Consider the following 16,306-nt stretch of genomic DNA (forward strand, 5'->3'; position numbering starts at 1 on the left):
ATGGAGGGTCTGAGTGACCCCCCCCTACTTGGGCCCTATTACCGTAAGAGCACACAGTCCTCAAGTGGCCCAGGACTCAAACACAGATCATTACTTTGTCAAAACAGCTACCAGACCACATTGGCACAAACACACTCAGACTGTTACGTGTGGTGCTGCTTGAGGGGCGCTTTTTTGAAGTGCCCGGGCATTCTCCAACGTGGGAGATGAGGTGATGAGAAGAAATGTGAGCAACGCGGAGCACTTTTTGACAAGTGAGCTTTTTATTTGTTTGTGTTTTCACTCAAACAGTACTTACAAATGTAAATTCACTGCCATGTCCCATAAGTTACACAAACATGCACGCATATGGTCTCTTCGGAGGAGCTTTGCAGAGTGAAGCGGGAGGCTTTTGCTCCCGCCAAAGGAAAAGGGGGGACGGAACGCCCCAGCGAATTCCACGTTGGTGCTTTATTGAAACAACATCTCAATTGTTGTTTACCTAAAGTGGTCAATTAATCCAAGGCAAACTCATAAAAGAGAAAAAGGGGGCTTGCGGGTTGTTGAGGCGGCGCGGTCCAACTGGCTACGTGTCAGTGGAGGTACGAGGGATCCCACATCAACAACATCCACCAGCCTGGGGGGGAGGGGGGGGGGGGGGGAGTGGAACAGGAGGCGCAAAGTAATGTTGATTTTTTTTGTGTACACATCTGAATTGTTTTTGTCGACTATCATATGATTTTAGTCGACTAAATCTACAGTTTATTTCGTCAACAAAAATATATTTTGACGGGCCTTGATGGTGTCATAATGGCTGATTTACACTTTGTTGCATGCTGAAAAGATAAAGATAGCCGATAAAACGACAGTGTCTCTACTCAACTGACAGTCTAGTTTATATTTGCTGAGGAAATTGTCAGTATTTTTGTTTCGTTCAGTGAAAAACAAAAAGGTAGTCAACAAACATTTGTCGTCATAGTCGACAAAATCAACAGTGGCGTGGAGGAAGGAAGACGTGACGGAGAAGAAGGAGGTCGAGATGAAGAAGCAGAAATGTGCAGGAAGGAAGAGGTCAACAAGATGAACAGATGCAGAGGGACCGAGATGGGACAAAGACCACTAAACCAGAGGAGACAAGGGAAGGAACTGAGGAGGAGGCAGGAAGAGCCCGAGGAAGGTAAGAGGAGGAGGGGCAAGGAAAGAGAGTTAGGTGGCGGAGTAGGAGGAGCAGCAGGGAGAGGGGAGGGGAGGGGAGGGGGTCATCTGAGGTGATGGGGGTTCGGCACGGTGGGCTGGTCTCTACAAACATGGACCCGAGCCACTCTCCTCCTACTGTGGTTCTGTTCTGGCTCCGACTACTGGACTGCAGCCTCACACACGCACGCACGCACACACGCACGCACACACGCAAGCACGCACGCACACTCACACAAACACACTTGGACTTATGTCTTACACAAACAGAATTTGCAAAACGATATGAACACAGTTATCACACTGTAAATCTAGAGAACATGAGCACAGAGTTTGTGCACGCTCGCAGCCCCGCCGCTGACTCCTCAGGGTCAAGCGGTTTGTATTTCAGAGTCCGAACCAGTCGGTGACCCCTCCTCGGGTGGGGTCGGGTTTCTGACGCTGCTTCTCGTCCTCCATGAACTTGTCCTGCAGCGCGTCCATGGAGCCCTCCTCCGGCACAGAGGCCTTCTCCGGGAAGACGTCTGGGAAGATGAACGTCTGGCCCTGGCCCTGAGTGGGGGGGGGGGGGGGGGATGGACAGAGAGAGATGGAGTGATGAATAGAAACATTATTATTATCTGTGGGGGTCCGCGTTAACTGCCTCTGTGTCAGTTTCAGCACAGTAGGTAGGAACCAAAATTCTCTAAGTCGTTCGTTTCCGTTTCGTATCATAACAAGAAATACAAAGTTCACAACGAAGTTCCCAATTTCCTCTTGTACTGAGGCTTACAAAAGACCACACACACACAGCGCGGTTTAGCAAATGAGAAAGCCAACTGGACTAGCACAGCGATGTCAGCCGACTACTAGACTAGCTTGGACATCGATGATAGACTCAGCTTGCTATTGCTATTAACAGCTGGTAAAACCACTTACTGTAAGGCTATTCAAAGATGCTTAAAAATGGTAATATAATAACCAGTAAGACGCCTGAGGGCGAGAAGCGACCTCGCCCTTTGCAAGCATCCACCTCGTTGACGGCAGGCTGCCCAGGTAGGGCCGGGCCTTAATTTTCGGGCATGTTGAGAACTCTAGTTTGAAATTTGAATTGACAGGTATAAGTCAAAAGGGAAACATCGCCAGATGGCCTTAGAGGTAGAGTGTTGAAAGAAAATGTTCATGAACTTAAAGATATTGTGTTGAAGCTATAACAGTATTTGCTTGACTCTCTAACAATGTCCAATTTATGGAAAATGTCTTGTATTATGCCTCTCCCCAAGAAGCCTGGAGCCACTGAACTAAAATACTTCCATTACTTCCATTTTGTGAAAATGTTTTGAAAGAGTTATAAGCAGACAAATTACAGCAATGGTTTCTAACACCTTAGATCATCTCCAATTTGCTTATAAAGGCCAGAGAGGAACTGATGATGCAACTATCAGCCTGTTTAACACCCTGTCAAAGCATCTCCAAGTCCACTCCCACTTTGCCAGGGTCCTTTTTATTGATTTACCTCTGCTTTCAACAGCATGCAGATACACACCCTCCTGCAGAGACTCATTGACATAGGGGTAAATGGAGGTATTATCCATCTTGTCAGAGACTTCCTCTCTGACGGTATTCAACAGGACCATATTAATGATACTCTGTCCGACATCACTGTGCTTAACACTGGTGCTCCGCACGGGACTATCTTATCCCCTTTACTTTTCCAGATAGACCAGGATGTGTTTCATTTGTTCAAGTATGTGGTTGATATGAAGGGGGACACAGCGGGGGAGGAAGCATACAGAGTAATCTCTTCAGAACTGGTGTGATAAAAGCTCCTTAGGGATTAATGTGACAAAAACAAAATAACTTGTCATTCATGAAAAGGAACCTGTGCAGTCCATTACAATTAGTGGGCAAATAGTTGAGATAGTAGACAATTTTAAATATTTAGGCACATATATTGACAGCAAAATCAATTTCAGTGAAAATACTGACCAGATTTTTTAAACTTTTAATCAACGCCTCCACCTACTACGCAATATCATGGAAACAGTCTATATTCGATATATATTCGAAATCAGGGAATCTTTTAACATGGCAAAGTGGTATGGCAATCTTAATATGTAAAAGGAAGAAGCAAGCTGCAGCGAATAGTGAACCTAGCTTCAAAAATCTTTGGGAAGAGACAGAAACAATTAAGTATCTACATAGAAGTAATTAGGGAAAAAAGCTGTCAAGATAGTGGACCTCTCATCCACTCTGCAGGGAGTTCCAACTCCCAAAAGCTAACGGTAACATCTTAAACATTTCCTTCATTCCTAATGCCATTAAGGCACACAGAGTATCCCTGCACACAGAGAGCGTTTTTTCTGATTTTTAGCTGCGTTTCTAAATCGGTGTGTAACCACCTTAAATGATACCATGTCTCGCTAGATTTGTTACTTGCGCAAGCAGAGCGCGCAAGTAATAATTTTGCTTGGTCTCTTCAAAGTGACAGCCAGTTTTTTTTCAACCACATTACGTCATCACATACATATACACACCATGTACTCTGGTCCCAGCTCTCAACGATGACGTAATGTGGTATCTGGTCCCAGCAAACCAGGCACAGACTTGCATACATAAAAACGGTTGAAAAAAACTTGGCTGTCACTTTTTGGAACCAAGTAACCACAGTATACTGCTAATCAAATTACAACTACATACTCTGTAGTTGTAATGTGATTTGTAATTTGTAAATCTGTGCCTGGTCTGCTGGGACCAGACTACAAAGATGACCATATCTCTTACTTCATCACTGAGAGCTAGTCATACATATACACACCATGTACTCCGGTTGAAAAAGACGGCTGTCACCAAGTAACCACAGTACGTATACTGCTAATCAAATTACAACTACATACTCTATATAGTATAATGTATATGTATGTCTAGTCATTAGTCATTGCTGGGACGGTGCATACGCATCGGAAAGGCTGGGACGGTGCATAGGGCGCAAAGTAACCACAGTATACCGCTAATCAACTTACAAATGACATATACATAGAGGCAGAAACTGAGATTTGACAGTTTGTAGCGGTTTGTAGCGGTCGAAAGTACTTGCGTGCTCTGCTTGCGCACTAGTAGGCCATTTATGGCCTACTAGTATGCACTCGGCAGAGTGCAGTTCTAGTTTTTAATGTATTTGCCACTGTTGTCCTGCATTTTTGTCATGAAGATAATTGTGTGTAAGTGTTGTTGCCGTTTGTTGTTTGAGACCAAAGACAAATTTCCACATTGTGGACAATAAATGAAACTAACTAACTTGGGCGGGAACTAGGCTAACTAACATATGGAATGTCAGAACAGGTTCTGACATATGGAGATCTATATGGGTTTGAGGTCAGATGTAGAGTTGCTGGCCAATATTGATGACATCAGGGATCTCCATACTTACATACTGTATGGGCTTAACAGGTCGCATTTACTAGGACATCAAGATCTCCACATCTCCATCCCTGATGATGTCACATGATGTCACGAGACCTGGGCACCATATATGGTGCCCGACCAACACACTGGTGCCCGACCAACCAACACCCGTCAGTGGTTGGTTGATCGGGCACACAGTATGTGATTATCAAACATACTGTGACTGGACAGAAGGCAATAAGACGTGGTTCTGTCTAAATCCTATTTTTGTGTTTTTTTAACCCAGCAGGATGGATGCACCGTACGGGCCCGGCAGCCACCTGCAGGTCATGTGTGAACCTTTCCTCTCTCTCTCTCTGGATGTCCCACAGTGGTGCAGCGAGGAGGAGGCCATTACTGCCCCCTCAACCCCCGACCCTCTCTGTATCTCCAGTTACACAAACGCACCACTCTCTCCCTCTCTGGCATTCAATTTCTCTCTCTCTCTCTCTCTCTCTCTCGTACACACACACACACACACACACACACACACACACACACCTCTCTCTCTCCATTTCTCTGGTGTTCATTTATTCAGAAGCAGAAGATGGTATCCATTATTTAGTCCGAACCAGCCCATCTCTGTCCATGCCTAATGCACCACTAGACCCCAGTGTAGTCCGTTATACAGTAAGCCTGCCATTCAGTACAGCCTGCACACGCATGCACGGACACACACACACACACACACACACACACACACACACACACACACACGCACATAGGTAAGAGTGCAAGCATAATTATACACACATACTGTATCATTGATTATACTTCTTTGTCTCACGTCTATCCATCTATCAAGAGCCTACATCGCAGCTTAGCTTACATTCCCGTCCTTTTGACTAGCGTTTCCACACTGCAGATAATGGAGTATGGATGATGTCATGAGTTATATGCACAACTGGGTGGGTGGGAACCCTTAAAGGCAGGAACAAGATTCTTCTCTGCCCCAATCAGCTTATTTTGCTGTTACAAAATGGACTCTTGTTTGGTGTAGTTTGGTGGAGTGGATGATTGAAATCTATCAGTAACTAGGGCTGTGTCATGATTACAAATTTACGTTGACGATTTACATTGAACATTGGAATGTTTCAATCTGCATTTCTGTTTGCCTTTTAGGTTTAATTCGTAATCACAAATTGCACAGAGCAGATATATGACACATAACGTAAATATACAAAGAAATCTCTGAAACATTTGAGCGGTGCTAAGCACTCACAATAAAAAGCTTTGTGTGTACTGTAGGTCTGTCTGTCTGTGTTTCGAGCACAGAATGGTTTGTAGCATGACCTATTGATCCCTGCAGATTATTGGGGTGATTCACAGTGAGAGTACACGCACACACGAACGCACACACGCACACGCACACACACACACGCACACGCACGCACGCACACATTATTGTTTTTCTTTCCAAACAAGGTACACTATAGCACTTAGTCACTTTCTGATGTGTTGTAAGCTTGTAGATCTGCTATTTCTGCTACTTTTGAAAAATGTCTGAAAATGCATGGACATTTTTCAACATAGAAACAATAGAGCTTTAGCTAAGCCCCTCCCCAAACTGCTATGGTCCAATCACAGCTAAGCATAACATGGGTTAGACCCGAGTGGAATAGTAAATAGCAAAGTGGGTGCGGCAGGCCTTGTTGACAGATTTGGAAGAGATTTTGAAGGTCTGTTTCCAAAAAATTAACCAGTATTTAAAGTTTATGATATTATATTTACATTGGAATGAATGAGCCCGGGGTGGAAAGTGTCCAACCCATGGGGAGAGGGTGGGGCTTAGCTAAAGGTCTATTGACGATTATGCAAAAATTAATGCATTGTGACAGGCCTATCAGTAACCAGGGTTTATCAGAGACTACATCCAGAAACAGTCCTGACCCATTTAGACCTGAGGCCGATTATTCTTTTCTGAAAAACCCATGTTTCATCAGTGGTGCTAGATTTTTCATATCAAGGAACCCCAGAATTATCTGTATTTGTCTGCGGACCCCGATCTGAAAATATGTTGTTCTAGGGCACCCCCTCAGAAGCAAAGATTTGAGTTAAAAACATTCGCTGTGAAAGAATATATATTAAAGGATTTGCGCCACATTTACAAAAAAAATCAAAAATAGCTAAAGTATAACATCATGCCCGTCCTGAATGGGTTTAACCCAACTGTTGTGGGATCAGCTTGGGCGTGCCGTTCCGTTCGTACTGGAGTGACCAACAACAACACAGCCATGTTTTGGCCGGACTTGTGACACATCCTGGCGGAGGAGTGGAATGCCACCCCCACTCCCACGGCTGTGTGTTGTGACTCACTGACCACCAGGCTGGTGACCAGCGTGATTAGGAGGTGCCATGCAGCCAGACTGTTGTGGTGGTGGTGGTGCGTGGTTCTTCCACAATCCTCCTCCTCCTACACTCCTGGGTGTTTGATTTCATATTTTGGGGACAATTGGTTTTTTTTACAATGTATTCATTTAACAATCAGCAACTGTGCATGAGTGAGAAGCATGTGTGTGCGCACATGTGTGCTCTCGATCTCGTTTGTGTGACCCGACCGCAGAACCAATTGTGCATGTCAGAGGTACTTTAAAGCCACTTTGGGGGGAGAAGCCGGGACAGCATACCTTCACAGCTACTTCTCACACCATCTCCTCACCGCACGCTAACATCACACAAACACATATATTGCATGTGCTCCAAATACTGTAAATCTGTCTGTTTTGGTCAAAAAATATGCGTGACCGCCGCAAGAATGTCCCTCACCACTAGGGCTGTCAGTTTACCTCTATAATCCCATTCGAATTTCATTGCTTTATTATTTTTTATATTTTTAATATTCAAAAATGTACATCATAAATTTTAGCTCATAAAACAGAATATCAAGTTTTTTATGCACGTTCTGTGCACTAGAGGGCCACCCATCCAAACGCCAAAGCTCAACACGACATGGTTGGCACGGCAAAAAAAAGGAGTGGTGATCTGTCTGGTGCAGCCAATTCCCTTTCGCTTTCTTGAGCCTCTGCCTTGTTTGTTTACGTGCTGCTGCAGCGCTGCTTCCTGCTTGTAGTCTGACTCACGCCCAGCGGCAGCCCCGCCCCCTACTATAACTATGGCTGGAAGGCGAGAAGCGGCCGGGCCGATTCAACAGCAAAACATTTGTTATTCAATACATGCGAGCGGGTAAAATAAAAAATAAAACAAAAAAATATATATAAAATGGAATTAATAAATGATAAAAGCTACTTTTGAATGGTAATGTTAGCATTCGAATATTATATATATTTTTCATTTTCGAATTTCATTCATATTATGAAATTTGTTCTGACAGCCCTACTCACCACCATTGTGAAATTCACCTTGTTGAGATTTCATTGACTTGCCATTCTTCGTATTGCCAGCAGTCACCACTCACCCAGTGCTGAATGGGGGGCCGATTGCTTGAGCAGTTATTTTAGAGCATCGTAGATGAGCCAGCTAACATCAGCTAAAATGATCTGAATGTAGGATTTGAAATAAGACAATGTCCTACAATGTCTGCCTAAAAATGTGAACTATTTTGGTTGGGGTCAGAGTGTGTAGGCGTAAGGAATGGTCTGGCTTAGCAGAGAATGTTACTTTGTCTGTCTCCAACCCCCAAAATACCAGGAGAAACATGCATGCATATATTACCACACAGCATGGTTCAATTCTCAAGGGGGGGACAACATCAAGTTTATGTAAACCCAAGATGCAGAGCGAGGATTGCCTCTTCCGTACCAAAACATACTTCTTTGCACCCAAAACAACTAAACAGTAATGCTATACACTGTAACTTACCACAGCAGCAGTTTTGCATATGTTACTGTTTGTGCACGCACGCACATGTGTACGACTACGTGCAGTCCAAAACGCATATTTGGTTTACAGGGCTGACTGGTATAGTTCCGGAGACCACACAACAAACACGGCAACTGAACATCAATCAATAAACAACAAACAATAACAAAACCAGAGTGGCCCAAACCGAGGCACCAGTCAGGGGGAATGGCAGCTGGCCATTGGCTGGGGATTTTGGGTGCATGCGTTTTGTCCGACATACCATTGGTCCGATAACGACAACCTATTTCAAACCCTCACCTCCCATGGGGAGGCACACATAAACCTGACCTTAACCCCCACCCAACCCTTAACGCACCCCTCACCAACCTTAATCCGGTCGTTTTAACGCACCCCTCACCAACCTTAATTCGGTCGTCTTAACGCACCCCTCACCAACCTTAATCCGGTCGTCTTAACGCACCCCTCACCAACCTTAACCCGGTCGTCTTAACGCACCCCTCACCAACCTTACCCCGGTCGTGTTAACGCACCCCCCACCAACCTTAACACGGTCGTGTTAACGCACCCCTCACCAACCTTACCCCGGTCGTCTTAACGCACCCCTCACCAACCTTAACCCGGTCGTCTTAACGCACCCCTCACCAACCTTACCCCGGTCGTCTTAACGCACCCCTCACCAACCTTACCCCGGTCGTGTTAACGCACCCCTCACCAACCTTACCCCGGTCGTCTTAACGCACCCCTCACCAACCTTACCCCGGTCGTGTTAACGCACCCCCCACCAACCTTAACACGGTCGTGTTAACGCACCCCTCACCAACCTTACCCCGGTCGTCTTAACGCACCCCTCACCAACCTTAACCCGGTCGTCTTAACGCACCCCTCACCAACCTTACCCCGGTCGTCTTAACGCACCCCTCACCAACCTTACCCCGGTCGTGTTAACGCACCCCTCACCAACCTTAACAAGGTTGTGTTGTAGAATTAGCGTGCGCACACACGGGCAAGCTGCGTCCGAAAAATGGAGGTAAGTGGACGGTTCAGAGTCAGAGAGACTTCCAGGGAGTTAAGTGGACGGTTCAGAGTAAGAGAGACTTCCAGGGAGTTAAGTGGACGGTTCAGAGTCAGAGAGACTTCCAGGGAGTTAAGTGGACGGTTCAGAGTCAGAGAGACTTCCAGGGAGTTAAGTGGACGGTTCAGAGTCAGAGAGACTTCCAGGGAGTTAAGTGGACGGTTCAGAGTCAGAGAGACTTCCAGGGAGTTAAGTGGACGGTTCAGAGTCAGAGAGACTTCCAGGGAGTTAAGTGGACGGTTCAGAGTAAGAGAGACTTCCAGGGAGTTAAGTGGACAGTTCAGAGTCAGAGAGACTTCCAGGGAGTTAAGTGGACGGTTCAGAGTCAGAGAGACTTCCAGGGAGTTAAGTGGACAGTTCAGAGTCAGAGAGACTTCCAGGGAGTTAAGTGGACAGTTCAGAGTCAGAGAGACTTCCAGGGTGGCCAGTGGGGCCACAACTCCTCCCCCTGGCATCCAGGTGGTGCTCTTTCCCGGGCAGGGGACTCTGGGGAGGCACCTGGTCGGTGATTGGGGACTCTGGGGAGACTCCTGGTCGGTGATTGGGGACTCTGAGGAGGCTCCTGGTCGGTGATTGCAACTCGTGCTGTACTCCCAGGGCGGCCAAAGGTACTGTACTTTTTATCATCTACACCAGTGGTTCTCAACCAGTGGTCCAGGGACCACCAGTGAGCCTTGAGGAGGTTCCAGGTGGTCCCCAGCTAAATGATGGAGAGTTGCTAACCTAATTGGCCCTTATAGATCTTTAACTCTTGAGACACACCCTACTGAGGATTCTATAGTGCTAGGCCAGCAAGGTTGCAGCTAGCTTACATGGCGGGAGTCGGGGGGTATTAACTTACAACATGCCACCCAATCTTTAGGCATGTGGGCTACAATCAAGGCTGAGATGTCCACTCTGACTTCACTCCACAATACCAGCCAGGAGCAGACAGACACCAAGCTGCATCTATCCAGAACATAACTATTAGGGAAACTACTACTGTGAGTGTCGGACTGGACACCGGTTGGACTCTGTGTTGGTTGATAAGCCCATGGTCATTTGGCTCTCACGTCTATCACCAGTTTTTAGGGAGCAGCTAGGGATGAAAAGTGCATAACCTTCAATAAAAAATAAATAAAATCCTGCTTTCTGCCACCATCTCGCAGTGATAACTGCAACGCAACGCAAACACAGAGTGCTCTCTGAGAAAACGAGGCACAGTAACGCGGGAACAGAGACCCGAGCATAACCCGAGTTGAGAGGAAGCCGGCTCGGCCAGGCACAGCGGCCAAAGCCCAGGGAATCACCTGGAAACCACAGAGACTGCCAAGGGCCTCAAGTGTCGCTTGGCACTCACCATTGAGGAACGCACAAGTCGATTCAAGATTATTCAAGGTAATTGAGGAAGAAGAGTGGGGGAAGATAGCACCGCTCTGCAATGAACAGTCGGCATGGAAACTGGGGGACTACAGCGATGAGCCAAACAAACCTCCAAGCCAGAGTGAGAGTGAACGCTGTCGCATGACAATCCCCAGTTATACGGCACTGTTGCTGGACACCTTGCATAAACACGGCATGAAGATTAATACCGGCCTCTGAGAGCGCGATTCACAAAAACAACAAAGCCCAGAGATTGGAATCAACAAAGCACGGAGACACGTTAAACAAGTCTTCTTATTGTTGGCAGCAGGCCACACCCCTTTTGAGTGTGTGTGTGTGTGTGTGTGTGTGTGTGTGTGTGTGTGTGTGTGTGTGTGTGTGTGTGTGTGTGTGTGTGTGTGTGTGTGTCTTTCTGTGTCTTGTGTCTGCCGGACACATTTCCGCAGTCAGAGAGTGCTGGCAGAGAGCGTTCATATTTTCGTTTGTAATGTATACATCACGCCGCAGCAGAGCAAAGCCTCTCCCCCTTGGCCTCAATGCCGCTCTGCGAGCCAAAATGAACTTTCCTGCGGGTCTGCCTCTATTTCTGTGTACATGCGAAATGAGTGATTTATGGAAAACACAGAAGACCAGACAAAAAGGACGAAAACAGAGAAAGTCTGGCAAAAAAAAGAGAAAAAAAAGAAACGGTGCCTCCCGAAGCTCTTTGCCTGTTAGCTAGCCTGCACCCTAAACAATGAATTAAAGGATTGGCCGAGTTTCCATCTTTTTGGCATCGGCCTCGCTATGCTCTCAATGAAATGGAACCGGCATCTAGGAATATTGGGACGAAGCCCCATACTTTGAGCCATGTAAACATATGCCTCTTACGCACATGAACGAACCATTACACCCACAGTTTCCCTCTCGATGGGCACAGAAAGACAGGCAAGGAGAAGGGGGGTCAATAAGAGAAGGCAAATGTTGTCATTGACTCTGAACCAGCCCTTCTCATTTTCCTCCATCTGTGTGTTTATTTGTGTGTTTCCTTATTAAGCTCAAGTTCGATGCCTTGTCGGTTCCAGGAAGGAGTGTGCATTGGGTGTACATGTGTATGTCTGCATGCGCATGCACAAGTGTGCATGCGCAGAGCCAGCAGTGGAGTCATCTATAAGCCCCAGAAGTAATCCTGTTTGCAGAACCAGAGGGAAAATTACACACACACACACACACACACACACACACACACACACAGGCAGAGAGAGAGAGAGAGAGAGAGAGAGAGAGAGACAGACAGAGAGAGAGGGGGACATGGAAATAGACTGGTGTGACCTTTTTTGTTTTCTGCTCTGTGACAGTCTGAGCATGGTGCCAATACACTCAAATTATAACAGAGAGGGGGAGAAAAAGAAATCTCCATATTGAACAGCAAAAGAATGTTGTTTGGAAAAATGTGTGTCCAGCAGGCCTGGGAATGCAAAGTGAAATCACCATTATTCATAAGGTCAGATTATAGTAGAGAAAGACATAGTTGTTCTGACTTGGTGTGTTTAAAATGCCTTTGATGAAAACAGGAAGGTGCCAGTGCAGTGCACGTTGCTTTTCCACCGAGCGGTAGTAGATGAATAGAACATTGTGGTCGGTGTGCATGGACTGGCGTCTGAGGACACAAAAGGCTGATTCAACCTGAGGGCTGAGGAGCGGTCCGGACTGGACCGAGGCCAGGAGACGGACATGATCAGGCCCAGACATAGACATGTGACGGACAGTGAGGATGCTTCTTTACCTCCATCTGTCGTTAATGACACTCCAGCGGGCTAGAGGAATGTTCTACTGACCTCAAGGACAGAACAGAATGAGCCAATCTGACATCCAAGAGGTAATTGAACCGCGGGCTTTGTAGTTGTAGTTTTGAGTTTTATTTTACATCTGCTGAGTTCTTTTCTCTCAGTAACCTAAACGGACAGAACGCAATTGGTCTTCCTGGAATCAGATCTTATCCCCTCTCGCAATGACAGTAGCCAGGACGAGTGACATTTTTATTACTTTGGAGACGGATCCGCGGGTTCGGACAAAGTTCCGCCGCAAAATCTGAACGTTAAGTCCCTTCAAATAGCAACTTCCATTCAGAATAAAGAGAGAAGAAAAACACATTGTAAGGCCCTGATGTGCGCACCTAGGATCACCTTTCTTTTTCCTCCTCGTCATCACTCAGAAGTGAAATGGGATTTGACTTTGCATCTGTGAGGGGTAACCGCGCTACACTGGCCGTACTGTACTTGTGTAATGTGACTACACCCCCGGGTGACCGCACTTCAACTGTGTTCAGTCACAGAGAAACTCGCCATGCGGCCACCTGCTGCGCGCCTTAAGACACCGTTCCAAGTGGTACCAAAATGCAATCAGAAACGTGTTTGCTGTGAGGTGGGAGTGAATTGTTGGCCTTTTCCAGGGGTGACTTTTGAGTCCTAGGGGATGGCAATTTCCACACCCTAGTGTTCACATTTTACTTCGATTTGAATTATTTTATGCATTATTTTCCACCTTTCAACGTTTCTTCTTTTCAAATTAATCTGGTTTTAGATCAGCACGGAGTGCATCCCAACCCATGCCAGTCCATCTGTAATGTGTTTTCTGGTTTGTAACCATACAGTAGCCCCTTTCAATTATTTATTTTAAGCAATAATAGCCGATTTAGCCGTTGTGAACTTGGATGGGTTATTTTAGCAATTTTTTAAATTGGGGTGGTCAAACAAATTTTGCCAGGCTCCAGTTTCTTTCTGGAACAATGCCTCTAGGCCTTTCTGACAAGGCAAAGGGAAGGGACAAATTCAGCCCGTGCCCTGAGGAGAGCACTTGGCCCCGGGGGGACGAGGGGGAGGGGAGATAGAGACATCCTGAAGCAGCCAATAAAGATCAGCCAGATGTTGGGTGGGTGGAAGAACAGAGGGACTGCGGTCACGTCTCCGCTGATGGGAGAGAGGTGTTGACGATGCGGTCACACTCCCATGCGGCCGAGGCGCATGCTGTGGTGCTGCAGCGGTGGGACAGTAAAAACCTGCTGAAGCCCAAGGAACAGGGGGGGCGACCGCCGACTGTGTGTCCCGCTGCGAGGCGTGTGTGTAAGTGTGAGTGTGTGTGTGTGCGCACGCATGTGTGTGTGTGCTAGGGCTTTCACTTCTAGTGATTTTTACTAGTTGACTAGTTGCTTAGTTTACTAGTCGACTAGTTGTTTAACTAGGCCTAACTATAGAGCGTCGCAGTCCCACCCCCTCGAGAGACACAGAAGATAATTTCCCATTCATTTTCTTCATAGACTTTTCAAGTATTTATTTAAAGACGTTTACACCGCGGCATAAACGTAATTATTTGTTTGGGCCAAACAAATAATTAGAAAGTAGCAAAATAGCAAAAAACAATTTTTTTGCTATTTTTCTTCTTTGTAATTATTTGTTTGGTCCAAATTATTGTTTGTTGTCATGATTTGTCACGACTCGAGTTGGCTTCGTACGACACTTAAAAGGTCTTTAAATAAATACTTTTTATAATGTCTATGGGAAAAATGCATTGGGAATTATTTCCTGGGCCTGGCGTCGTCATGAAAGGGGACGGGACTGCGACAACTAGTGAACTTATCAACTAGTGAACTAGTTCCAACAAGGTCGACTAGTGGATTTACTAGTCGACTAGTTGCTTAAAGCCCTATAGTGTGTGCATGCTTCATTGTCTCATCATCATCAAAGTAGGTGTGTCATGGGTTATTTCTTAAAGCTATGCTCCCCATGCTGCTTTGTCCCGTCATTGCAAAGGTTTTGTTATCATTGGTGAGTTATATTTTTGGCCATCTGGATTCATTCCGTGGGACAAAATGACATTGTGTTTATATGTTGAGGTCAGGTGACGGCTGTTATTTCATATTAAAAATCAATTATTCACAGGGAAAAGTCCCAATAATTGATGTTTAAAAAGGCCTATACTTAAATTCCGTTCGGGCCAAAAAACACTTCAGTAGGTCCACTGGAATTCTATTCAGTGTGGAAAAGCTCCTGGAACCATGTTTAGACCGTCATGTGACCCAGAAACTTTCCACTGGGGTCTGTTGAGGTGAATTGAACTACACTATAAAATCCATAGTGTTAATTAAACCCTGGGATTTATACACTGGGTGACCCCGGCCCTAATTAATGATAGGTTAAACAATTAAGACCTGACAGTTTTCTGAAAACCATATGTTTCCGTCAGTGGTGCTCATACCTTTTCATGTCAAGGACCCCCAACATTATATGTATTTGGCCGCAAACCCCCAATCTTCAAATAATTAGTCCAGGGACCCCACATAGAACTGTTTGAGGTTTTTGATTAAAAACAATGGCATAAATCAGTGTTATTGAACACCCTTTACGTCTGTGTGTTGTTTCGAAAATATTGAACCAATGGAAAGTAGTAAAAAGTGCTTTGGACAAAAGATATTCAAAGATTTGCACAAATTGTCACGATTTGTCAAAAATAGCAGATCTACAAGCTCATAGCATGGCATGAAGTGACGTGCTATGTATATCTGCTATTTTTGAACAGACAAATCTAAAATGACACGGATGCTGTCCCGGTTTTAATGGGTTAAAAATATTGATTGACGTCGAGTTATACGTTTTTATAACCATGATTTAACCAGAAATATCGATATGGCATCCCTAATACTTTGGCCAACAAAATACAAAACTAAAACATTGCATCATTAGATGTTGTCAACTTATTTTCGCTATTTCTTGTATGTCCATTATATATGGCTTAAGAAAGGTGAGTATGGCTGATATACTGTATTTGGTTTGGCAAAATATGTCTCTAAACCTAGAAGAGATGCAGACTGTTTGTAAACACTTCCTTCCACACACACACACACACACACACACACACACACACACACACACACACACACACACACACACACACACACACACACACACACACACACACACACACACACACACACACACACACACACACACACACACACACACACACACACACACACACACGAGAAGAGCACACTGCTGATTTAACTCTAACCTGGCCTTTTAACCATAGTAGAAGGATAGATTGATAGATATAAAAACCTAGATGAGTCATTCGCCGCTGAAGTTCATTGAAGCGAAGGAAGGCGGAAGGCAAGCGTAAGTGCGGAAGGCACGCTGCCACTGGCCAATCACAGCGTGTCTTTTCCAGGACTTATCAGTTCAATTCAAATGAGCTTTATTTGCATGAGAAAAACATTAGGTTAGGCAACGCCTGTTTTATAACAAACAAGGGAAGCAGTCCGCTGTATGGGAGAAACGCCCTCAGGCGGTGATCACAGAAGGATCTCTTATGCACTCACAGGCAAAGCATTGTCTGGGAAGTCACGCCTCTGCCTGAGGCCCCGCCCTGCAGGCGAGATATACTCGGCTGTCCCACGTGACTCACCTCATTCCACGTGAT

General features: G+C 45.6%; 1 protein-coding gene across 1 annotated transcript in view; it reads right to left on the minus strand.

The window, feature by feature from the left end:
* Positions 1–241: 241 nt before the first annotated feature.
* Positions 242–16,306, minus strand: part of mrpl23 (mitochondrial ribosomal protein L23) — a 60,015-nt gene continuing 43,950 nt past the window's right edge. Inside the window, exon 5 of the mRNA XM_080762607.1 lies at positions 242–1,725. Coding sequence (XP_080618733.1) covers positions 1,561–1,725 — 165 coding nt within the window. The 3' untranslated portion in view covers positions 242–1,560. The remainder of the gene's footprint in view (positions 1,726–16,306) is intronic.

Source organism: Protomyctophum bolini (assembly GCF_963924005.1).
Source record: "Protomyctophum bolini genome assembly, chromosome: 4".
NCBI classification, from domain to species: Eukaryota; Metazoa; Chordata; class Actinopteri; order Myctophiformes; family Myctophidae; genus Protomyctophum; species Protomyctophum bolini.